Source organism: Nicotiana sylvestris, chromosome 8, assembly GCF_000393655.2.
Source record: "Nicotiana sylvestris chromosome 8, ASM39365v2, whole genome shotgun sequence".
NCBI lineage: Eukaryota > Viridiplantae > Streptophyta > Magnoliopsida > Solanales > Solanaceae > Nicotiana > Nicotiana sylvestris.
The window spans coordinates 221,356,603-221,382,763 of record NC_091064.1 but is presented as its reverse complement, the minus strand read 5'-3'; the positions used below and the strand labels follow the sequence as shown (position 1 = coordinate 221,382,763).

Genomic DNA, 26,161 nt, shown 5'->3' with positions numbered 1-26,161 from the left:
TTTTGCAATAAATTTACAATATTTACTAAATCTTCACTTGGGTAAAACTGTAAAATAAATCCAATGGAGAACAAATACCTTGATATAAAAGTCAAGATGGTTAAGCGCGATCTCGAGTCCTTATGCGTATATAATTTTTTCGTAATGGGTTCGAGTGAATTCAATATATACATTAAAAAAGTAAATAAAATTTTAAAAAATATTACCGAAACTCATAATTACAAAAGTACAATAAGTCTAGTACTAAAAAGTAAGATCATTATAAGTTGAATTCATCTAATTTAAATATTGGATCTGTCGGTAATTTTTATGAGCTTGTGTTTAACGTTAGTTTTGTTAAGTTGATGATTTGGGGCAAAGAGATCAGACCATACGAGATTCCAGTTGAATTTTGGAGGTATGTGGATCGAGCAGGCTTGATGTGGTTGACTAGGCTGTTTAATATTGTTTTCAGGACGAAGAGGATGCCAGATAAGTAGAGATAAAGTACAATGATTCCGTTGTACAAGAACAAATGCGATATCTAGAATTGTAACAACTATAGAAGTATCAAGTTACTGAGTCATACCATGAAATTTGGGGAGAAGATGATGGAAGGGAGAGTTAGGAGGGCAATGTCTATATCAGAAAATCAGTTCGGGTTCATGTCGGGTCGTTCTACTACGGTAGCTATCCATCTTATCAGGAGGTTGGTAGAACAATACAAGGATAGGAAGAAGGATTTGCACATGATGTTTATTGACCTAGAGAATGCGTATGACAAGTTTCCTAGGGATGTTCTTTGGAGATGCTTGGAGGTGAAAGATGGGCCGGTAACTTTCACTAGAGCGATAAAGGATATGTATGATGGAGTTAAGACTCAGATTAGGACTGTAGGAGGTGACTCAGAGCCTTTTCCGTTAGTTATGGGGTTACACTAAGAATCCGCGCTCAACACGTTCTTATTTGCCCTGGCGATGGACGCCCTAACACACCATATTCAAAGGGAGATGTCATGATGTATGTTGTTCGCTGATGATGTAGTTCTAATCGATAAGACGCGAGGTGGTGTTAATAATAGACTGGAGGTACGCCTTGGAGTCCGAAGGTTTCAAGTTGAGTAGGACTAAGACGGAATACCTGGAGTGTAATTTTAGTGGCATAATGGGGAAAGTGGACGTGGAAGTAAGGCTCGAATCACAAGTCATCCCCAAGAGAGAAAGTTTCAAGTACTTAGGGTCAATTATCCAGGGAGATGGGTCAATTTTCAACTTGGTGTTAGGTATTTATGTTAGAACCTAAATTAATTCGAATTTGTACCGTATAAGAATCATTAAAAAAATACTCACGATCATAATTTTTTTATATTTAAAGCTCGACTCGAAACCTCAGGTAATGGTGAAGAGATCCTATCCATTTCACTGAAACCGTTGGTAATATATATTGTCCATTCTCTTACATGTGCTTCTCCTCTTCTTTGTTAGTTTCCAACACTTTATAGTTTATCCACAATCTTTCCGAAATCTCATAGATTTGTGTTTTGGAGCATTTTGCAGTAAATTTACTATTTTTACTAAATCTTCACTTGGGTAAAACTGTAAAATAAGCCCAATGGAGAACCAATACCTTCATATAAAAGTCAAGATGGTTAAGTGCGATCTCAAGTCCTTATGCGTATATAATTTTTGTGTAATGGGTTCAACTGAATTCAATATATATAAAAAAAAAGTAACTAAAATTTTAATAAATAATACCGAAACTAATAATTACAAAAGTACAATAAGTCTAGTACTAAGAAGTAAGATCCTTATAAGTTGAATTCATCTAATTTAAATATTGGATCCGTCTGTAATCTTTATGAGCCTGTGTTTAACATTAGTTTTGTTAAGTTGATGAGTCAGGGCAAAACGACCAGACCAGATGAGATTGCAGTTGAATTTTGGAGGTATGTGGGTTGAGCAGGCTTGAGTGGTTGACTAGGTTGTTTAATATTTTTTTTAGGACAAAGTGAATGCCAGATGAGTAGAGATGGAGTACGATGGTTCCGTTGTGCAAGAACAAAGGTGATATCCAGAATTGTAACAACTATAGAGGCATTAAGTTACTAAGTTATACCATAAAAGTTCGGGAGAGGATGGTGGAAGGGAGGGTTAGGGGGGCGGTGTCTATATCAAAAAACCAATTTGGATTCTTGCCGGATCATTCTACTACGAAAGTTATCCACCTTATTAGGAGGTTGGTGGAACAATGCAGGGATATGAAGGGGGATTTGCACATGGTGTTTATTGACCTAGAGAAGGCATATGACAAGATTCCTAGGGACGTTCTTTGGATATGCTTGGAGGTGAAAGGTATGCCGGTAGCTTTCATCAGAGCGATAAAAGGATATGTATGATGGAGTTAAGACTCGAGTTAGGACTGTGGGAGGTAACTCAGAGCCTCTTCTGGTGGTTATGGGGTTACACCAAGTATCCGACTCAGCCCGTTCTTATTCGCCCTGGCGATGGACGCCCCAACACACCATATTCAAGAGGAGGTGCCATGGTGTATGTTGTTCGCTGATGATGTACAGTCAAACCTCTCTATAAAAGCCTCGTATGTTCGAATATTTTTGGATGTTATAGCGAATTGCTGTTGTAGAAAATATATACTATAATAGAACATGAGATTTGGTTTCGTAAAAATTTGGCTTTTATAGAGAAGTGTTATTATATAAGGATATTGTTATAAATATGTCTGATTGTAGTTCTGATCGATGAGACTCGAGGTGGCGTTAATGAGAGACCGGAGGTATGGAGGCACGCCTAGGAGTCCAAAGATTTCAAGTTAAGTAGGACTAAGATGGAATACCTGGAGTGTACGTTTAGTGGCATGACGGGGGAAGCGGACGTGGAAGTAAGGCTCGAATCACAAGTCATCACCAAGAGAGAAAGTTTCAAGTACCTAGGATCAATTATCTAGGGAGATGGGGAGATTGACGAGGATGTCACACAACACACTGGGGTGGGGTGTATGAAATGGAGGTTAACATCTGGAGTCCTATATGACAAGAATGTGCCAACGAAACTTAAAAGGTACGTTCTATAGAGCAGTGGTTAGACCGACCATGTTGTATGGGGATGAGTGTTGGCTAGTCAAGAATGCACATATCTAGAAGATGAAAGTAGCCGAAATGAGGATGTTGAGGTGGATGTGTATGGATGGGAGGCTGGTTAAGATTAGGAATAAAGATATTCGGGAGGAGGTGGGCGTTGCACCCATGGACGACAAGATGCGGGAAGCGAGACTTAGATGGTTCGGGCATGAGAAGGAGAAGCCTAGATGCCCTGGTTAGGAGGTGTGAGCGGTTGGCTCTGGCAGATACGAGAAGAGGTAGAGGTCGGCCTAAGAAGTATTGGAGCGAGGTGATCAGGCAAGACATGACGCAACTTCAGATTTCCGAAGAAATGGCTCTTGATAGGAAGGTTTGGAGGTCAAGCATTAGAGTTGTAAGGTAGGTATTTGTCTAGGACTACGAGCGGACTATGTTGTGTGCACACTATTTTTCTTGTTTTGTATGGTATTAGGTTATTGCCCTTCCACTTATTTGTTGTCTATTTTGATGCTGATTATTATTTTTCTGATTTCTTTTGTTGTTACGGATTTATTCTTTTGTTCTTTTCTGATATTATTGTCTTTCGTCTTTTGAGCCGAGGGTCTCCAGAAAATAGCCTCCCTATCCCCCCTACCCCCTCCTCCGAGGCAGGGGTAAGGTCTGCGTACACTCTACCCTTTCCAGACTCAACAACAACAACAACAACAACAACACAGTATAGTCCCACTTAGTGGGGTCTGGGGAGGGTAGTGTGTACGCAGACTTTACCCCTACCCTAGGGTAGAGAGACTGTTTCCAAATAGATCCCCGACATCCTTCCCTCCAAGAACTTCCCACCTTGCTCTTGGGGAGACTCGAACTCACAACCTCTCGGTTGGAAGTGGGGGTTGCTTACCATCAGAGAAACCCTTTCCAGACTCCACTAATAAAATTCTACCGGGTTATTATTGTTGTTGTTTTTGCCTTTTATACTATCATCGGCCTGCATATAAGTTCTTGAGAATAGAAAACAAGAATGAGTGCCAAACAGTTTAAACAAAATGCTGAAATAGAAAAGGTCATGTGCCTAAAGTTTGCTAAAATAGAAAAGGTCATGTGCATTATTAATTGTTTAAATTGATAGGTCTCTACCAATAGTTACCTTATAAATAAAGGATGTGATCGTGATGGTAAAATTGAATTGACTCCCTACTATATTAAAGGATGTTAAGAGGATTATGTAAGTTACAAAGTGGTAAATGATTCGAGTAATTAAATTGAAAAGCATGTTAACAATGGCCTAATTATTAAAGATAAGAATTCATCCTTGTACTTAAAATGGTTAATGGAAAGGAAGTCAAATCAAATTAGGAACTGTAATTGACACTACATAATTATTATGCATGTGACAACCTTGATTTTGACTTTCGTCATTTTAAAGTTATTATTTGGTAGGACCTAATAAAACTTTAATAAAGTATATTTACATGATCACGTAGAAAAGTTTTTTCTTAATTATTTAGAACAATAATGATTGGAATTTTACTTTTAAAAAAAATTATCAGGGAAAATAACCTACTAATGTATGATAAAGATCCAAAAAGAAAACAATACTATCATTCTATTTTTAACCCCCCACCCCCCCACCCCCCCAAAAAAAAAAACACATGAAAATTATCTAGATAGATAGTTAACTGAAAATAGTTCTCGACAAAATATCTTTCACAATGGCGAAGCTAGAAGCCGGAATGCAGGTTCGGCCGCACCCAGTAAGTTTTGCTCAAATAATATATTTGTATTAAAAAATATTAAATATAAATATTAAATTTAGAACTCAACTATTAATATCTCTTAAAATCGTTGTTTAAAAATCGAGAACTCATAAAATTAAAATTCTGGCTCAACCTATGATCTTTCACAATATTAAATGCTTTTGCATGATTTGGTTTACGTCGCTATTATCATACCCTAACTTCATAAACAGTATGAAGATTGTGTTCAATAAAAATTATACCTTTATGTGATTTATTATGAAAGAGACATAAAAAAGTTATTAACAAAAGAATAATTATAATAAAGGATATAATTTGTAATCGTCTTGTTTTGTCTGTTTAAATCTTTTAGGTTTGGCTCTATTACCCACCATTAAAGGTCCCTTCAAAAATTAATTAAAAAAGAACACTCAAGATCCAGAAAACTTTAAATAAATAAATAAACATCTTTTGTAGCTACGCATGAAGAAATTCGAATAAAAAAGCTTCCAACTTTATGCTTTAAAAGTGATAATAAAAGAAAAAGATGCAAAGGGGACACAAGGATTACGCGGGAAAAAAAAAGCAAAGTAGAAAAAGATACTAATATCTCTTCTTGAGTGGTCTAAATTATTCCTTTGATTAAGCAAAATGATATAAATTAGTAGCAGTTAATTTCATCTAATGACATTTAAGCAGATGATGAGCCACAATCTAAAGTTTATGGGTTCTGAAATTACCAGCAAATCGATACTTTATCTTTATTACTGGGTTCATAATGAAATATACATACATATTTAATAAATTTCTTAATATAATTATGATATTAAAGCAAAAATTACTGATTCAAATGATACTTAATACTCTAGCTCCTGCCCCTATATTTAACTATAAGAAACTGCTAATTCAAACTTAAATAAAAAGGGAAAAATATGAAAATGGTAAAAATAGCACGATATAGCTAGTTTTCGGACTGATCATTCAAAAATAGCCAGCGTTTACGAAGTCAATAAAAAATAGCCACTATTTTGCTGCAACAGAGACCGGTCCAGCATAATATACAGGAGTTCGGTGCACCTGTATATGAACTCCAGCATATTATGCTGGACCGGTATACTTTGCTGACTCCAGTATAATATACTGGAGACTGGAGCACCGGTGCTCCAAACTCCAATATATTATACTGGACAATTATACTTGCTGGAACTCCAGTATATTATGCTGGAGTTCTAATGTACTTATGCTGGAACTCCATCATATTATATTGGAGTTCAAGCATACTTATGCTGGAGCTCCAGTATAATATACTGGCGTATTTTCCGGGTTTTGAACAGTGTTTTCGCTCAGATTTATCTTTACATGAAAAGTGGCTAAATTTCGATTACTTTTAAAACTGAATTATTTTTGAACGACTAATTGTAAATCTGGCTATTTTTGAATTTCTCCCACGAAAATGCGATATAGAGTTGGCCCACTCATCTGCAACAAAAATTAGCCTAACTACCATTTTCGAAGTTTTTGTCTCTTTTTTGCTAAATGTTATTATCATTGTTAGTAATAAGATAATGACATGGTGATATAATTATAAAGGTGTTGGAATTGTAATGATATGGTGATGTAAAAAATGATGCTGTCGATGAGAACTATTTAATACAAAAGGTATGTTTTAATTTCAGTATTCTATTAGTTACTTGCTAGCTTAAACAAAATTTTAGACCATTAATGTGATAAAACGACTCATCGCAACATTCAAAGGAGATATAGCTCAACGACCATGATATTTAGTACTCTCTCCGGTCAACAATAAGTGACCAATTTGCTTTGCACACACCCATTAAAAAAATACTAAATTTTAGACGAAAATAGTTAGTGTGACTAAACTACCCTTCATTAAATGTTGTACCATAGTTATAATAACACTTACTTCTCTTCTCAAATGTGTGAGGACTGAGAAGTAAATAACTTTTTAGGGATACGTACATAAGGATAATTTTGAAAAAACAAATTGAATTTTTCTTGATTATATAAATGAACACTTATTTTAGATCAAAATAAAAATAAAAAATTGGTTACTTATTGTGGACCGGAGGGAGTAAATATTATAGTCTCACGAGTACACATTCTACTTTAACTTACATGGTTCTGAAGCAGACAAAAATTTCGAGTTCGAGTCTTACCCGATATTATCTAAAAGTATTATTACGTGCTTGATTCATAAAATTAAATCAAATTCGCGCAAATTTTAGAATTTGTTGACAATATAATTAACTTTTTTAATGATTATTTGCTATTCGAAATTCAATAACTCTATTAATCTAAGTTTACAGGTTAGCTTATTAAAATAGGAAGTGCTCTTTATCACAGATTTTTATATTTTCATGCCTTAAACTCGAAACCTCCAATTAAAAGTGAGATTTTATCATTCTTAAAATTTATATTTGAGGCTTCTAATTAAACATATATAATAAAATGATAGCGAATTTATATTCAAGCTTTTATCCATCCCAAATTCTCAATATATAACTCAACGGTGATCCTAGAGCTATTTTGTCAAAGAGTCTATGATGGTGAAGAAGTCTATGATGGTGAAGAACGGGAGCCTTGAAACAACGATAAAACTATCGATGTAGGACCTATGAATTACTGATTTAAGCCGTGAAACTAGCCACTAATACTTGTATTATGGTAGTTTATCTATATCACATCCATTGAATATGATATCCTTCCTCGAATCCTATCTCAACTTGGAATAATTTGTGCGATCATATCCCAAATTATACTTGAATATAAAATACTTTGTACAGCGAGCTACTCTTTAATCTATATCTTTGACGGTGAAAATGAAAAAGAGAAAGCAAAACACTGACTGAGATGTTTGAAGAGGGAAAACAAAGCATAGAGCCCCACAAAAAGTAAAATAAAAAGAAATAATTCCTCTAAGAACACGATCTCCAAAACTTCTTCTTTGTACTTTTCCATGCAGAGATTTCAAAGTGCGACCGTTGAAAAGGTAACAGAAAAGAAAGGAAAAGGAAAAAGTAAGGATAGATTGTTCGTTTCTTCAATAACGGGGATTTGCATGGAATATATATATATATATATATATGATGGAAAAGAGAAAAGTTGGAGATAGAATAAGTATTTTATTCTAGTTTAGGGGGGAAAATGGAAATTATAAAAAATTAGGAGACAACAGAATCTCAGGAGGATATAGAGATGGATACATTTAACGTCCCCACTAACTGAAATTGATATTTGGGCCCTTCATCTTTTTGTAACTACTTGCCCATTCCCTAAACTTTTTCAGCGGTTTGGCGTTTCCTCCTTTTACCGAGGCTGCACTTAACTATATGTCTATAACTAACAGCCCACTCTTGTTCATTTGATGTATTAATTTTTTAGGGGGGAATTACTCTAGCTCTACGTCAAGAAAATCATGGACAATTATCAAATAAAATATACCAAATTCTGTTAATAGTGGAGTGTTAATATAGGACAGTGTATGTGTTGGGATATATACTATTAATCATGGATTTTGGTTGGGATATAGTATTTATTATGGATTTATTTAAGTTTAACAAAGTTTTAAATAGATCATATATTTGTTTGTGTCCGTTGCTTATATAGCAGATAATTGAGTGTATAGAGTTTAGCTTATACACAGAAGATTAAATTATCGGTTCTTATAAGTATAAAGATCATGTTCACAATCTAATGATGGAATTGGACAAACCATTAGGAATGATTGTAGCACAAGATTAAATATAATTTATCTTGATTATGAGAATGGTTTAATTCCAACTTCTTGTGCTAGTACATTTTGTATGTATTGAACGGATCAAGTAGAGATGAGTATTTTATACTGACTTTATAAAATAATTTCTCTAGTCCATTTAATGTACTTATACTCTTAATCCTGATATAATTATTATTAGTTGTGTATGTCACTTGTTGTTTTGATTTATTAAAAGGCGAGATTCTTTCGCGAGTCAATAAGCCTGGTAAATTGGATAACAATGATATACATTGGCGAAGTAATAATTAGTTGATGGAATCCATGTCTCGATTTTGAGATTGATGATACTCCTTTATGAAAGCTTATAAGTTTTCATGTGTAAACCCGGCCGGTGGATTTTGTATCCGTCACATGAAATAAGTTAACCAAAGGTCTAAATGAAATAATAAATGAATTAATTGTCAGTAATTTAATTTAATCTGAATCTTAACATGGGGAGTTAAATAATGTTTAATGAAAGAATTTCGAAATTGAACTGAAGAGTGAAATTACGAATTTTTAGTGGAATAATTCGTAATTTATTATGGTAGTATTAATTCGAATATTTCAAATTAAGTCCATAATAGGAAGCCTCATTAATTAAATACTGCGGTCCCTGCTGTGACCGACTATTTAGGAATTAAATGGAATTATATTTTTTGGTGGAAAAGTAAGACCCAACACGTTTAGGAAAAAGCTTTAAACCCTAAAACCTGTGGCTATATAAAGAGGTCTTATTCCATAAGGAGGCTATGATTTTACTATACAGTTTTCCTAGGAGAAACTCGCCTACACTAGTTTCGCTTATTCCGGTCGTTATTCGGGTCACACAGCAGAAGACTGTGGAACTGGAAGATGATCCCATGGACGTTTTCGCTCTTGCTTGGAGGCCCTTCTCGCGATCGCGGTCACGCTTCAAGAGATAAGTATCGATTTTATGTTCGATTAAAATTTGTGATTATGTGTTTTCTATATTACATGCAAGTGATCGTGGCTATTTGCTTCCGCTGTTTATACATGTTTCCCATCAATATGAGCCAAATTCGACTGAGAAAACTCAGTACGAAGAGATGATCAAACGTGAGGATTGTAACTCGTCACAGGCGACTTGGTCGAGATCGATCAATGGTTAACAAGAATGAGCCGTTGAGCGGCCCATTAGGGTCGAGGTCGAGCGGTAGGAACAAAAGTAATGGCTAGTAAGGCTTTGAAATTTTCAAAGGGAATATTCCATTGAATATTCCTTCTGTTGTACTTTTTAGGGTTCTTTGGGAATGTCCCATGTAAATAGTAGGAAGAATAAGTCAAAAGGCATGTAATATTGAATAGGACAAGAACTCTTATGAAAAGTTGATTTTCAAGAGAAATACAAATATTGCATTTTCATAAAGATTCGATTTGCTGTTTATCTCACATTTCTCGCATCAGATCCGAGAAAAATCCCTATATTCTCATATATACCTTACATCATTGTCAGAGAGAAGAATCATAAACCTCATTCATTATTTGGGTGAATTATTCTGTCTATTTACATTTATTGTTATTTAATATATTTATTGCTTCTCATTATTCTCCCACTCATTTATAACTATATCTTTTAATACCCGCTACATTAAATTGATAATAACGCATTTCCACATTTAAGATTTATTATGTTTAACTTGAATTTTCTCATTATCTTCTTATTTAATTAATTTAACAAAATGTTCATACTTTTTGGTGAAACAAACAGAATATAAGTTCACATGATATTCATGCATTTTCACTTGATGATATTATAATTTAATGGACAAATTCATGAGATCAATTGCACGAAAGTGGACACCATACCACAATGCAAGTTCAACTGTCAAGGTATTGTGTTATTTTGTCTGACCTCTTTAGGTTTAGTCTCACGATTTTGAATTCTTGGGCTTTAACTCAAAAGGCACTTCAATAGTTGAACCATAGTCTCGACCTAATATATATGATACTTAACTTTCTCCTCTCATTTTGATGTAAGATTTATCTAAGACATATTCCACAACAAATTCCTTTTCGAGTTCAATCGACAGTAGTTCAAATCCTTGGAGATTTACTGAGCTCGCTTTGTTACGGATCATATATAACGGATTTGGGGAAGTAACGGATTTGATACCACTTTGTTACGTCCCAACTGACAATGTATTGTTCGCTTTGGCTCGACCGTTCTTGGTCATCTCAAGGCTTTTGAGCCTCATGTTTCTTTTTTGTAAAAATAGCATGTGCTAGCCAGTTTTCGGACTGGTCATTCAAAAATAGCCAGCGTTTGCAAAGTTATGAAAAATAGTCACTATTTTTCTGCAATACAGAAAGTTCCAGCATAAAATACTCGAGATTGGTGCACCTGTGTATGAACTTTCAGCATATTATGTTGGAACTCCAACACGCCGAAAGTTCCAGTATATTATACTGGACCGGTATATTATACTGGAACTCCAATCTTGTATAGAGTGAAACTCCAGTATAATATACTGGACTATTTTCTAGATTCTGAACAGTGTTTTCGTTAAGATTTATCTTTACATAAAAATTAGCTAAATTTCAATTACTCTTAAAACTTTAGCTATTTTTTATTGAACATTTGTAAATCTCGCTATTTTTGAATTTCTCTCCTCTTTTTCCCTTTGTGAAAAATAGCGCTTCAACGGTAAAAACTCGCCCTTATATAACTTCTAACTTTCCTAACTTTTTTTTTTTGTGGAATTTTAATAAGGCAAGTTCCAAAGCAAACCACTTTGAGTTCAACCTTCAAGTAGTTTGTGGAATATTTGACTTTACATAATTTTAGAAAATACACAAAAAGTGCTCCAAGTCACAATTTTTATATTAAAAAAAGACGTAGTCATAGAACGGAAAACGCCGCCTTGCTAAATAGTAAGAACATCATTAAAAATGAGATATAAAAAAAGTGAAATTTTTTAAGAAAATTCTCGTTTGAGGGGGGAAACTCTTGTGAAGAAAATTCATACTACAGAGAATCCTGCTGATATGCTGACAAAGGTGGTGACTGCGGTCAAGTTTCAACATTGTTTGGATTTGATCAACATTGTTGAACACTGAAGATTGAAGATGAAGACACAACCAAAATTTGTTATTGAGAGAGAATTGAAAATGTGGAATTTTGCCAAGGTGGAGATTTGTTGAAGTTTGGCAAAATGCCAAAGTCCCACATTGGTTGGGAGTTAAGTTTGGGGGGGATTTTTCCCCTATAAAAGAAGGCCTAATGTTTAGGATTGAAACACACCTCTCATTTGCCTTCTCATCTGTTTAAGGCATTTGTATCTTCTCTCTTTAGTATTATTTCACTTGTATTTTTGGAGTGAAATAAAATATTGGTTGTGTCCGAGGAGTAGGCAAAATTAGCCGAACCTCGTAAATTCTGGTGTTCCCTTTATTGTTGCTTTATTGTCTTATTTATTATTTGGTGGCTGTCATAATTTTTGGTATAGTAGTTGTGACTTATTCACACTATATACATTTGGCTTCCGCAACAATTGGTATCAGAGCCAAGGTACTGTCTAAGTATGCTCTGTGGTTGCAGCATAGTCTGATCTTCCACATCAGAAAAGATTTATCTTGGTAACTGAGTCAAGGTTCTGTCTGAGTATGCTCTGTGGTTGCAGCTTAGTCTGATCTTCCACACCAGAAAGGAAATAATCTTGATTTGTGTCGTCAGCTATTAAATAATATTTGTGTCAAAGATGGGAGACAATAAACAAGAAGAATCTACATCAAGTGTCAACAATACGTCATCATTGGCATCTTCGCTTATGACAAGAATTGTGTCAAATGCGAAATTTGCGGTCGAAATATTTGACGGGTCCGGACATTTTGGGATGTGGCAAGGCGAGGTTCTAGATGTCCTTTTTCAACAAGGGCTAGATCTGGCCATTGAAGAAAAGAAACCAGATGTTATTGGAGAAGAAGATTGGAGAATTATCAACCGTGTTGCTTGCGGTACCATTCGATCCTACCTTGCTAGAGAGCAGAAATATCCATACACAAAGGAAACTTCTGCAAGTAAATTATGGAAAGCACTGGAGGATAAATTTTTGAAGAAAAACAGTCAAAATAAATTGTACATGAAGAAGAGACTGTTTCACTTCACCTATGTTCCTGGTACCACGATGAATGAACATATCACCAGTTTCAATAAGTTGGTTACAGATTTGCAAAATATGGATACAACTTATGATGATGGTGACTTGGCCTTGATGTTGTTGGCGTCACTTCCTGATGAGTACGAGCACCTTGAAACTACTCTACTCCATGGAAATGACGAAGTTTCTCTCAGAGAAGTTTGTTCGGCTTTGTACAGCTATGAACAAAGAAAGCGAGAAAAACAGAAGGGCGGAGAAGGAGAAGCACTATTTGTGAGGGGTCGTCCTCAAAATCAAACGAGGACAAAGAAGGGAAGATCCAAGTCAAGATCCAGACCCAGCAAAGATGAATGTGCCTTTTGTCGAGAAAAAGGGCACTGGAAGAAAGACTGTCCGAAGTTGAAGAATAAGGCCAAACATAACAATGGAAAGGCCATTATGGATTCAAATGTAGCTGATTGTGATGATTCAGACTTCTCATTAGTTACAACAGAGTCATCAACATCATCAGACATATGGTTGATGGACTCGGCTTGTAGCTATCATATGTGTCCCAACAGGGACTGGTTCGTGGAATTTCAAGAAGGAGAATATGGAGTCGTCCACACAGCGGATAACAGCCCTCTTACCTCATATGGCATTGGTTCAATACGATTAAGGAACCATGATGGAATGATCAGAACATTGATAGATGTTCGATATGTACCGGATTTGAAGAAGAATCTCATCTCTGTGGGAGCCCTAGAATCAAAAGGGTTCAAAATCATTGCAGAAAATGGAGTGATGAGAGTATGCTCCGGTGCACTAGTGGTAATGAAGGCTAATCGGAAGAATAATAATATGTACCGCTATCGTGGCAGTACAGTTATTGGGACAGCGACAGTGACATCCAGTGACGACAAAGAGGCAGAAGCAACCAAGCTATGGCACATGCGCTTGGGACATGCTGGAGGAAAATCCTTGAAAACTCTATCAGATCAAGGATTGTTAAAAGGAGTAAAGGCTTGCAACTTGGAGTTTTGTGAGCATTGTGTCAAAGGGAAACAGACAAGGGTTAAATTTGGTACAACGATCCATAATACTAAAGGCATTTTGGATTATGTACACTCTGATGTTTGGGGTCCTTCCAAAACACCTTCATTGGGTGGGAAACACTATTTTGTAACCTTTGTTGATGATTTTTCTCGAAGAGTGTGGGTGTATACAATGAAAAACAAAGATGAAGTGCTGGGAATTTTTCTCAAATGGAAGACGATGGTGGAGAATCAAACAGGCAGGAGGATCAAGTGTATTCGCACAGACAATGGAGGTGAATACAAAAATGATCATTTCAATAAGGTCTGTGAAAATGATGGCATCGTCCGACACTTCACTGTTAGACATACACCACAACAGAATGGAGTGGCAGAACGTATGAACCGGACCTTGCTGGAGAAGGTACGATGTATGTTGTCCAATGCTGGCTTGGGCAAAGAATTTTGGGCTGAGGCAATTACATATGCATGCCACCTCATTAATCGTCTACCATCTGCTGCTATTGATGGCAAAACACCATTTGAAAAATGGTACGGAAAACCTGCTGTAGATTATAACTCTTTGCACGTGTTTGGCTCAACTGCATATTATCATGTGACGGAGTCAAAATTGGATCCAAGGGCAAAGAAGGCTATTTTTATGGGAATTACTTCTGGAGTCAAAGGATATCGCTTATGGTGTCCTATGACAAAGAAAGTAATATTCAGCAGAGATGTTACCTTTGATGAATTTGCTATGGTAAATAAGGTAACAGAAGATACCAAACAAAATGAAGGTGCTTCTAAGCAGGTGGAGTTTGAGGGAAAATTTATTTTTCCTACACAAGAAGCAGAGGAGGAAACAAATGAAGATTACCCTCTGGAAGGAGAGCCAGTAGAGGAGATTCCAACTCAGGAATCTCAACAACAACTTGAATCAATAGCAACCAGCAGGCCAAAAAGAACAATAACGAAACTTGTTCGTCTCATAGAGACGGTTGCTTGTGCAACCTCAATTGTAGCTGATGATGTTCCTACTACTTATAAAGACGCTGTTCAAAGTTCAGAAGAAGATAAGTGGAGGATTGCCATGAATGATGAGATACAGTCCCTTCATCAGAATCATACATGGAGATTGGCCAATCTCCCGAAGGGAAAGAAAGCAATTGGGTGCAAATGGGTATTTGCAAAGAAGGAAGGATTTCCTAACCAAGTAGATGTTCGCTACAAAGCAAGATTGGTGGCCAAAGGATATGCTCAAAAGGAGGGAATTGATTACAATGAAGTGTTTTCTCCAGTTGTAAAACATTCCTCCATTAGAATTATGTTGGCTTTGGTAGCACAATTGGATTTGGAACTAGTTCAGATGGATGTAAAAACTGCGTTTTTACATGGAAACTTGGAGGAGGAAATCTACATGACTCAGCCAGAAGGATTCAAAGTTGCTGGAAAAGAAAATATGGTGTGCAAACTTGAAAAATCGTTGTACGGATTGAAACAATCTTCTAGACAATGGTACAAGCGATTTGACGAGTTTATGTTGCGGCAAGGGTACAAGAGAAGCAAATACGATCATTGTGTGTATTTGCACAAGCTTAAAGATGGTTCCTTTGTATATCTTCTCCTATATGTTGATGATATGTTGATAGCTTCCAAGAATTCGGAAGAAATTGATAAGTTGAAGATTCAACTGAAGAAGGAGTTCGAGATGAAGGATTTGGGTGAGGCAAAGAAAATTCTTGGCATGGAGATAATTAGAGATAGACGTTCAAAGAAACTCTGTTTATCTCAAAAGGAATATTTGAAGAGAGTACTTCAACGTTTTGGCATAGATGACAAGACTAAGCCAGTTAGTACTCCACTTGCTTCCCATTTTAAGCTAAGTACTACTATGTCGCCAATGGATGAAGCTGAACGAGAGTATATGTCAAAGGTACCATACGCAAATGCTGTTGGTAGCTTGATGTATGCAATGGTTTGCACAAGGCCTGACATTTCACAAGCTGTTGGAGTTATTAGCAGATATATGCACAATCCAGGGAAGGAGCATTGGCAAGCTGTGAAGTGGATTCTACGGTATATTCATAATACTGTAGATGTCGGGTTAGTTTTTGAGCAGGAAGACAATCAGTTTGTAGTTGGATATTGTGACTCAGATTTTGCGGGTGATATGGACAAACGAAGATCAACTACTGGTTATGTGTTTACTTTTGCAAAGGCACCAGTTAGTTGGAAGTCTACTTTGCAGTCAACAGTTGCTTTGTCTACAACAGAGGCAGAGTACATGGCTATTACAGAGGCTGTGAAAGAGGCAATTTGGCTTCAAGGATTGCTAAAGGAGCTTGGTGTTGAACAAAAAGGTATCACAATTTTTTGTGATAGTCAAAGTGTTATTCAATTAGCGAAGAACCAAGTTTATCATGCAAGGACGAAGCACATTGATGTTCGGTATCATTTCGTACGAGAAATCATAGAAGAAGGTGGAGTCACGGTGAAGAAAATTCATACTACAGAGAATCCTGCTGATATGCTGACAAAGGTGGTGACTGCGGTCAAGTTTCAACATTGTTTGGATTTGATCAACATTGTTGAACACTGAAGATTGAAGATGAAGACACAACCAAAATTTGTTATTGAGAGAGAATTGAAAATGTGGAATTTTGCCAAGGTGGAGATTTGTTGAAGTTTGGCAAAATGCCAAAGTCCCACATTGGTTGGGAGTTAAGTTTGGGGGGATTTTTCCCCTATAAAAGAAGGCCTAATGTTTAGGATTGAAACACACCTCTCATTTGCCTTCTCATCTGTTTAAGGCATTTGTATCTTCTCTCTTTAGTATTATTTCACTTGTATTTTTGGAGTGAAATAAAATATTGGTTGTGTCCGAGGAGTAGGCAAAATTAGCCGAACCTCGTAAATTCTGGTGTTCCCTTTATTGTTGCTTTATTGTCTTATTTATTATTTGGTGGCTGTCATAATTTTTGGTATAGTAGTTGTGACTTATTCACACTATATACATTTGGCTTCCGCAACAATTGGTATCAGAGCCAAGGTACTGTCTAAGTATGCTCTGTGGTTGCAGCATAGTCTGATCTTCCACATCCTGTTTGACCAAATTATGTGTGACCTTTTGTTAAACTAATTAAATAAAAAGATAGAGGGTAAATCCTAGCCAAAGATAACTAACTCTAGATCAATGAATGTTAAGTAAGAAAAGTTGGTAAGCTCATGAACTCATTAAGATAATGGAAAAAATCTAATGTATATGGTGAGCTTACATTCATTCTCGACATCATTACTCCATAACGATAACTATAGAAAAATGAATAGCAAGGTTCCGAACTTTCTCTCATTTACAAAACGGATTCTCCAATTCCCATCCCCTGAAAAAGTGTGTGATTTGTGAATTCCCCCCTTCTTCATTCTCTCACCTTATATATATACTAGGTATTTCATTTACACAACGGTGATTAGCCAGAGTATCTAAGTCATTTAACTGTATTACAGTTGACCCTCTGAAATGCCGTAACATCCAATTCGCCGTACAAGCATTATGAGTACACAATCTCGGCCGTGACCGAGATGCTTATCGCTATAGTGTTGTATGAATACGACTTCGGCCCAAGTGACTTTTTGTCGTTCCTCTTCATGCATATTCTCGTTTGGTCAGATTTCGACCCATACAACTCCCATTCAACCTAGAGGGCGAGAACTGCCAGTATAATTTTTTATATTTGATATTTGTAAATTAGATTTTATTTTTTATTTTTAGAGTTTGAACACGATATCTCTGATATGTATAGAGTGATTCCAACCATACAATCACACTTCTCGACGGTAAATCGTGATAAATTTTCCGAGGAAATATGGTAAAAGGTAAATCGATAAACTAAATAGGCAATAGCATGACTGGACAGGAAGGGTGAGAAATTACGATAAGCATGTCTCAAAAAGCCCAATCACAGCCGTAAAAATGGAAACACCTAGTTACGTTGTGGGTCCCAAGGGAGCTCAATCTCATGCACCTATCACAATCAACGGTGATTACGTTGCGAGATCACGGAACACGTGTAACCAACATGTGAGATCCCGTGCATGTTCTTATCTGGACCCCACCACGTGCCAGGCCCACACCAATAGCATGTGATTTTGTCCATGCTCATCAAATGAGGAAAAGACACGTGTCAAAATATGAAAGCTCCTCCGCGTATAGCATAAAATTTTTGAGCTAATGAAATTGGAATATAATCGAAATGAAGAAGCATAAGTGTGAATCATGCACCTAATTATTAATTATGAATTATGAAGATAGGAATTTAAGGGAGAAATTCAAAAATATTCAGATTTACCAGCGGACATTTAAAAATAGCCATAATTTTAAAAAGTAATTGAAATTTAGCCATTTTTCATTTAAAGATAAATTTGAACGAAAATACTGTTCAAAATTCGAAAAATACTCAAGTATAATATACTGGATCTTATGCTTATATTATACTGGAGTTCCAACATAAGTATACTAGAACTCCAGTATAATATACTGGAGTACCGGTGCTTCAATCTCCAGTATATTATGCTGGAACTTTCCATGTTGCAGCAAAATAGTGGCTATTTTTCAATACCTTTGCAAACGCTGTCTATTTTTGAATGACCAGTCCAAAAACTAGCTAGCCCGTGCTATTTTTACGGAATTTAATCATACTAATGGCTTGGTAATAAGCCGTTCTGTGCGCAAAACGTCCTGTATTCAGAAGGGTCGTATCACAAGGATTCTAATGTAGGAAATCCATCCTAACACAAACGCCATGAATAATCAATTCTACGGTTCAAAAAAGTGACATAACACGATACAATTTTACCGTTGCTTCAAGGATTTCCTTCAGCTCAGTAAACCGGCATCAGAGAAAAAGTGATTCCAAATGCATCTTTTGAGGTGTCTAGACACATTTTTGTTGTTAGTTCAATCTGTCATAAATCTACACATCATGTGATAAACAGTTGACAGAAAAATCATTAATAATTATTTTAGTCTCATGACATTCTTTAATTTGCTCTATAGATTATGACAGTTCTTACAAAAAGATTTGGTGGGCAAACATATGACCTAAGGGTGAGCTATACGTTTTAAAACTGCTTATTGAGACTCTAATTTTTCATGAGTAACATGTGAATGTTATCTGTAATGTATAGTCACACACATCTGTAGTAGTTTTGATGGTATTCTATGTATCAGTATTAACTTTAAATTATGAATTCATCTCTCTGATATTACATAGAAAGTAATACACATATCAAATGGTGTTGCTTAGGAGTGTTCGTAAAAATCCGAAAAATCAAATTGTAGTAATCTATTTCTTTGCCTCATCATTGTAGTTTGATTGGTAGTTTTCTTTTGTTAAGTACAAGAATCTATTTTATGTTACAAATAATCTATTTTTAATTAAATTCTTAAATTATTCATCACTATTTGATTCAATTATCATTAATATATCTTAGTAAATAATAGATTTCTCAAAGAGCAATTGGATTGATAGTGTTGCGTTAAAAATGCAGTCGCCGGAATATCTGTTTGGTAGTGTATATCTCATATTTAAGAAAAAATCGATAAATAACCGAAAAACCGACATAAACTAGATCAATAAATAACAGAGTTGATTGGTTTGATTTGGTTCCAATATTTTAAAAACCAACTTACTTGATTTGGTTTCTATTTAGGGAAAAAACGATCCAAACGAACCATGAACACACTCTATGCACAAATTAAAGATGAAAAAAGGCATATGAGAGAACTAAATATTCCAACCCATGAATCTTTAAGACGGTAGGCCCATATTTGCATTGGATTCAACATGTATGACCCAATGATGGTTTCACATCCATCTATTCAAAAGCCCAAAAACATAGGCCCATATCAAAATGTATTTAGTTTCTATAATATCAATGCTTTGGACTTCTATAGACCCATAAAAGCAAAAGCATCCTGAGTTGGAAGGACAAAGGCAGAAAGAAATCTAAGCTAAAGTGTGTAGCTCATCAAGTCCAAGTATGGTTAATGTATCCATATATAGTCAGACCTCTCTATAACAGCATTTCTATATAACAATCATTCACTATAAAAGTTAAGTTTTTCACGAAACCGATTTTTATGTTATGTCATAATATATGTCCTATATAACAACATTTCACTATAGCAGCCAAAGAATATCGGAACAAACGAGGCTATTATAGAGAAGTTTGACTATATGAGACTTTTCTCTTCCAAAAGATAATGAAAAGAAATAGTCCAAGCGGAAAGCCCGACAACAAGATGTCACAATTCGTATCGTAATATCACAACTTGTTGTCTCGTGGCTACTACTGCGCGATTAAGTCATTCATATTCTTTCTAATTATCATGTGGCAAAAACAAAAACAAAAAAAAGAGCTAGTCTTTCCAGCCTTCCTTATTAGACCGTCGTGAGGAAATGCTTTTAGACGAGAAGGAAGGAGTGACTGGCATGGATGATGCTTTGGGCGCCTCCTCGTCATCCCAATCGTCATCCCAGCTATTGTCCCATCCATCAGTTGAGAGTGTCTCTGTCTTTCCGCCATTGGAAACTGGTAAATCCATGTCCAACTTTTGATACTTGTGGCCGCTACTTACTTGAAGCCTCCGTTTAAAGTATATCAAGAGTGTAGCTACTAATGCAATAGCAGCCAAACACATTATTCCAAAAGATGAGAAACCATACTTGAATTGAGATGTTTTATCAGCATTGTCAATCAGACCCCTGAAATCAAGAGTGCATTGGCCATCCCCGGCCTTTAGAATGATATTGTTGTCATTTCCTGCATTCCGTATAGAAACCTTCATCTGCATGTGGAGAAAGTACCTCGGTTACATGTCAAATGGATAGGAAAAAATCCAGTTTAGATTAATGTATATATTGTCAAAATATGCTTTGCCAAGATGTTTCTCAATTCACAATAAAATTTCCTGAAGACTAATTTAAAGCACTAAATCCCAACATGGCCACTAGCAGGGGCGTACGCAAGATTTTTGACAAGTGATGTCAAAATTTGAAAAAATAAATGAATGAAGAAATCACTATAATGAAAAGCGGTGTCATTTTTTATATTTATACCTAATATTTTCATTTTGTATATCATCTATATATACATATTTAATAAAAATTTCGGTGAAGCGGTGTCACGTGACACTGCTTGCCGGAAGGTGTATCCGCCGATGGCCACTAGACTAAAGCTTAGACAAAATTAGACAACATTCAAACAATTCTAGTTCTAGTAATTAACTACATAAGCACTAAATAGAAGAATATGGATCTTCTGGATGCCTTCAAGCTTTTTGCAGGTACCAAATACGGCCTATTGATTCATATTGAAACAGGAGATACCCATGTGACATGGATAGAGGCTGCATGTGCACACACTTAATAGAGTTCTACCTCTAAAAATGAAAACTTCAAAGTAATCCGGAACAGAAGTAATTCCTCAATACATGTTTCATCACAAAGTAGTTATGATGATTCAGTCAATTATCCTCTTACTATTTAAGTCATGTATACGAAATATATCATATCTCCGAATCTGGACTTATTATGTTCAAGTAATTCAAATTGCCTCACACACATAAGTTGTTCCCTGTTAACAAGGTGCTGATCTACCCAACCTCTTGCAGATGCACAATCTCCTAATTTAGTAACCCTTCACCATTTCTCTGATCAGCTGATCAGTCTTCATAGTTTGCCCTTTTTGCAACGAAGTGGTAGCAAACTACATCATTATGCCGTTTCAGCGGTAGTATTTCAGCAGAAGTCAGCAAGCTTTGCCAGTAAGACAGCCCCTTTCACATACTCTTATATTATCCATGGCAGCAGAAGCCATAACCAGTCGAGGATTTCGACATCAATATCAAAATTTGATATACCAAAGAAATAATCATTTGACTAAATGTATTTGTTACAGCTTACACGGTAAATGATATAGCCGTCTTCAACGAGATATAAACCCAAACAAAGATTGCTAGCATCATAAGTATGTTAAAGCTTGAAGTGTCAAAATTCACAATAGCACCAAAAGTATGTTAAAGCTTGAAGTGTCAAAATTCACAATAGCACCAAAAGTATGTTAAAGCTTGAAGTGTCAAAAAATCACAAGTTGTATTTACCTAAAAACTTAGATTAAACATAAAAGGTCTCTAATATATCTTCTTTTTTATTGGTTAAAAGGTCTCTAATATATCAGAGGCATATTATCTCAAAATTGCAAACAGTACCACGACAACTTGGAAATGACTAATTTTGAACCATCAGCAGAAACAGTTTCTGGGAGCTCTACAAAGTTTATATCGGTTAACAAAAAGAACATCATAAGATAACATAATCGACCAAGGTGCTCATCATAAGAAACAGTTTCTGGGAGCTCTACAAAGTTTATATTGGTTAACAAAAAGAACATCATAAGATAACATAATCGACCAAGGTGCTCAATTTGCCTAATCGGCCAGAAAGGGGGAGGGGGTGCTCCACTGCAGTTGTAGAAGTGTTCTGTAATGATAAAAGTGGTAATTCTATTCATATCAGAACACCTGTTTCCTCACATAGGTCTACATTTCTTCCGAAGGAAGCTAGATAAAGTAAGAAATAAATTAATGAATAAAATGGGATGATTATACAGTAGGTGGATCCATCTTGAGAACATTAATAATAGGAAAATAATACAACAACAACAACAACAAACCGAGTAGTTTCCTACAAGTGGGTTTTTTTTTTTTTTTTTTTTGGGCAAGTGGGCCTGGGGAGGTAAGATGTACGCAGCCTTACCCCTACCCCTAGAAGGGCATAGAGGCTGTTTCCGAATAATGGGAAAATAATGCTTCCTAAAATCTTTTATGTTGTTGGAGCATGTAAACTTAATAAATAAGTACGGAAATTTGTCTACATTCAAGGTCGCCACCTACTTATCAAAAGCTGTTTCATAATGCTTTAAATAATACTAGTGAAGTATTCTTACCCTCTGGTTTTCTTTCCCTTGCAGTTCAATCTTCTTTTTCTCCAGTTGTACAAACTCAGGAGCCTCAATCAAAATATTGACAGTTCGTTTTCCATTGTTTTGAACCAAAAGTGAAAGGTCTGGAGATTCTGGAAAAGGAAAGGAACAGGTCATACTACAGTTACTCAAACAGCAACGGCATGACATAAGATACAATTGAGTCTATTCATTTAATCAGAGAGACACTTCTATCTATAGAGTATCCTACTTATGAGTTTCTTTATAATATAATATAAGAGCATGCTTTGAGCTATTTGATGCAGACATGTATCACGGCCACACATCAAACGGATGAAACTACATGAGCTGATGCAGTGATTTGATTTCCACAGTATAAACAAAATATTGATGCGTAAAGTCAACTTATCTCCACCTATTTTTATAAAAGTTTCCATTGCCATCCCACATTTTATTTTTGGTAGAAGCAAGGAGAGAAGGAGCAACCATATAAGTAGGACAGGGGCAGAGGCGGATCTAGACTTTCTAGTACATGCGTATACTACTAAAAAGGAGGAAAAATCATATTAAGTGGAATTGATCCTTCTTCCTCTCGGTAAATAATTCCACCTTCAACCAAGTGCACCATTCAACTTCTTAGAGCATGGGTAAAAAAAAATATTATACCAATTTTAGAAAATATGTACATAAAATATCTAATTTTGCGGAGAGACCATGAGTTCACGTATCCCATAATTTTCCCTACAAATCAGCCCCTGACCGGACTTAGTTATCATTTTGACTGTTTGTTTAATAGGGGAAGAAAGCAGTGGCTTGGTGAGCTTGCCTTTTGAGGCATGGTTGATCGATCGATCGAAGAAAGTCCACTAAGTTTTTGGATTTTCGTTATAACTCCCATTCATCAAAATATGTTGGCTAGATAAGAAGCTAAAATTGTAAACCTGTCCAAAACTGCTTATAGAGAATATCAATGGCACAGTCTATGTGAACTTGTGAAGTAACCGGCAACAACCAATCATACAGAATAACAACAGCAGAAAAAGGGCATTATCTTTTGGTAGATGAAGGAGGGGACAAAATACTCAACAATAGTACTATAGTTCTAAGGAGGATATAATAATATAGTTTTCTATCTGAAGATTGTTTCTTTTGAGAAGCATCTGAAGATAGTTTTTCCAGAACGTGTTTTAAGGAAATAAAGGTATGGAGGCAGCTTAACTAGAGGAAATTTCAAAAAGATATATGACGAAGTAAATAAAATTTCGATACAATTCAATATAAGAACTGAGAAGGACTGCCCACAGCAGATAAGAGCTTTCCAAGATTTCTGTCATTTAGGGAGCATGTTTCAAAATCATCTTCTTTCTAAAATTTATAAGAATCTCAACAACAACAATAACATACCTAGTATTATCCCACACCGTGGGGTCTGGGGAGGGTAGTGTGTACACATACCTTACCCCTATCTTGTGAAGAGTTATAAGAATCTCCAGATGCGAATTTAAATTTTAGTGACAAATAAAAGGATACCGTTGAATGAATTAATTACATAAAGGGAAGTATGCCAAAAGCATGCATTACCATACTGTACAGACAATAGCAACTTCTTTGTTAACATTATATAAAAGGAAGCAACTAATAAAGGTTGACTATAAATGGAGAATGTGAACAAAAACGTACCATTGCCCGGAACTCTAAGACATGCAACCACTGATTTTTCTTCTATCGTACAACTATAAGATGAATCGCATTCTTCACCATGGAAACTCTCCTTTCTTGTAGGCAAAATCTCCTCTCTCGACCGAATTCCATCAGGCAGAATCTTTTCCATCTCACCCTGCTTCTCGGAACTAATGTCTTTTGCTTTGTCTTGCAGTTCAGCTTCTTTCATCTCCTTTTTCTTGTCTTCTCTCTTGGAAGAACTACTATCATCCGTTTTCTTTTCTCCCCCAGCTTCTTTCGACCCTTGTCTCTCGTCCCCCTTTTTCGCATTGTTATCATTGGACTTGTTTTGATCCCCAATATCTGTCAACTCACCAATAATGCCACTACCACTCTTCACTTTCCTTAGGTCCCCAGCTTCCTTTAACTTCATTTGGTTACTCGAACTATCGTTAACCAAATGACCATCCTTTTTTCTATTCGTATTTACCAGGTCTAATTTCTCATTCCCACTGCTATTACTACTCAAAATTGCTGCATCCGCACCCGCTTTTTCAGCTCCATTGCTCTAACATCCAAATTGATAATCAATAAGAAACTTAATTCTAGTATATCACATTACTTCACACTTAAGTAGCATGGAATCTTGAAACTTTACCAATTGAGGGGGGTGGGGGGGTGGGGGGGGTTACACCCCTGATTGGGTTTTGAAGCAATGAAATCAAATGGGGTTTGCTTTAAACATAAATTAAAAAACTTAAAACACAAAAAAATCAATTCTTTTTCAAGCTATTACCTCTAAATCAGCAGCAGCATAAGCAAAGAGTAAAGTTATAAACACAATAACTGGACGAGTATACATTATATGCATCAATTTTAGAGAACAAAAAGCTCCTTCAGACTACAAAAAGAACAGAAAAAAAGTTAATTAGTACTATACAAGTATCAAGAATCATAAGTTATAACAGTATGATTTGTATATTTGAGTAAATAGCAGAATAAAAAGCACTTACCTTTATGATTAGAAACTATAATTGTGCATTCAAATTGACTTAGCCATATGAGAAGAGAAAATTTAGGGTTTTAATCATAGCATAGTAGCATATTTACGATTTTCTCTGGAGAAAAATGCAACTTGCTAAGGAGCAGTTAGGATGGTCAGTGTGTAGCTTGAAATCTTGAATTGTTTGCACTTACTAATTTGACCTATTATTTTTTTTTTTAAATTTGCTTTGGTTGGAAAAAGATCTATTTGGGTAAAAATCAGGTCAATTTGATTATTGACTCCAAATTTGGTTTATTTGAAATTTAGGAATTTTCTTTGGCCGTGCAAGGAAAATAGGGAAAGAATGAGAAAGGAAAATAATGAGTGTTAGGAAAAAAACTTAGGCAGATAACGAAGAAAATAAATTGGTCTCGTGTTGCATAAAGTTCATTAAAGGATTCAGAAATTTAATTTATTTTGAAAGCTCGAACGTGAAAACTCTATTAAGCATATATCGATTCTTTTCATCCTGCCACAATCTTTGATGATTTCTCTTAGTTTTATTTTTTTTATTGTGATGGACACTTTTTCATTCTTCTATTAAGACGAGGATAGTGTGATCCAACACATTTTCTTTTTTTTGGATCCCAAATACTTTGACTTCCCGTTGTTGGAAGTATTGCTAATTTGATGACTTGAACCTATAACCCTAGGGTAGGTGGGTATGCTCACCATCAGAACAACCCTCTCTTGTCATACTTTAGCTTTTTAAAGAGGCCTACTACACAACTAAACTTCA

General features: G+C 35.7%; 2 protein-coding genes across 2 annotated transcripts; one reads left to right on the top strand and one right to left on the bottom strand.

Moving 5' to 3' along the window:
* The first annotated feature begins 569 nt into the window (after positions 1 to 569).
* On the top strand, positions 570 to 920 carry LOC138876403 (uncharacterized). The gene has a single exon (XM_070155320.1). It carries the CDS (start codon positions 570 to 572, stop codon positions 918 to 920), a length of 351 nt encoding a protein of 116 aa, XP_070011421.1.
* A 19,008-nt stretch (positions 921 to 19,928) lies between these two features.
* LOC104233332 (uncharacterized) lies at positions 19,929 to 25,735 on the bottom strand. Its single transcript, XM_009786722.2, has 5 exons — positions 25,391 to 25,735; positions 25,174 to 25,278; positions 24,396 to 24,945; positions 22,719 to 22,846; positions 19,929 to 20,559 (listed from the first exon to the last, which is right to left on the bottom strand). The coding sequence occupies exons 2-5, from the start codon at positions 25,246 to 25,248 to the stop codon at positions 20,131 to 20,133; spliced, it is 1,182 nt and encodes a 393-aa protein (XP_009785024.1). The 5' UTR covers positions 25,249 to 25,278; positions 25,391 to 25,735; the 3' UTR covers positions 19,929 to 20,130.
* Positions 25,736 to 26,161: the final 426 nt, after the last annotated feature.

Excerpts from the sequence above, each read along its gene's own strand:
- LOC104233332 (XM_009786722.2), bottom strand. The coding sequence starts at position 25,248 with ATGCATATAATGTATACTCGTCCAGTTATTGTGTTTATAACTTTACTC. Across the intron at positions 22,847-24,395 it reads TCTTAGAGTTCCGGGCAATG|AATCTCCAGACCTTTCACTT; the intron begins GTACGTTTTTGT and ends TTCCTTTTCCAG. Across the intron at positions 20,560-22,718 it reads AAGGGAAAGAAAACCAGAGG|ATGAAGGTTTCTATACGGAA; the intron begins GTAAGAATACTT and ends CTCCACATGCAG.
- LOC138876403 (XM_070155320.1), top strand. The coding sequence starts at position 570 with ATGAAATTTGGGGAGAAGATGATGGAAGGGAGAGTTAGGAGGGCAATG.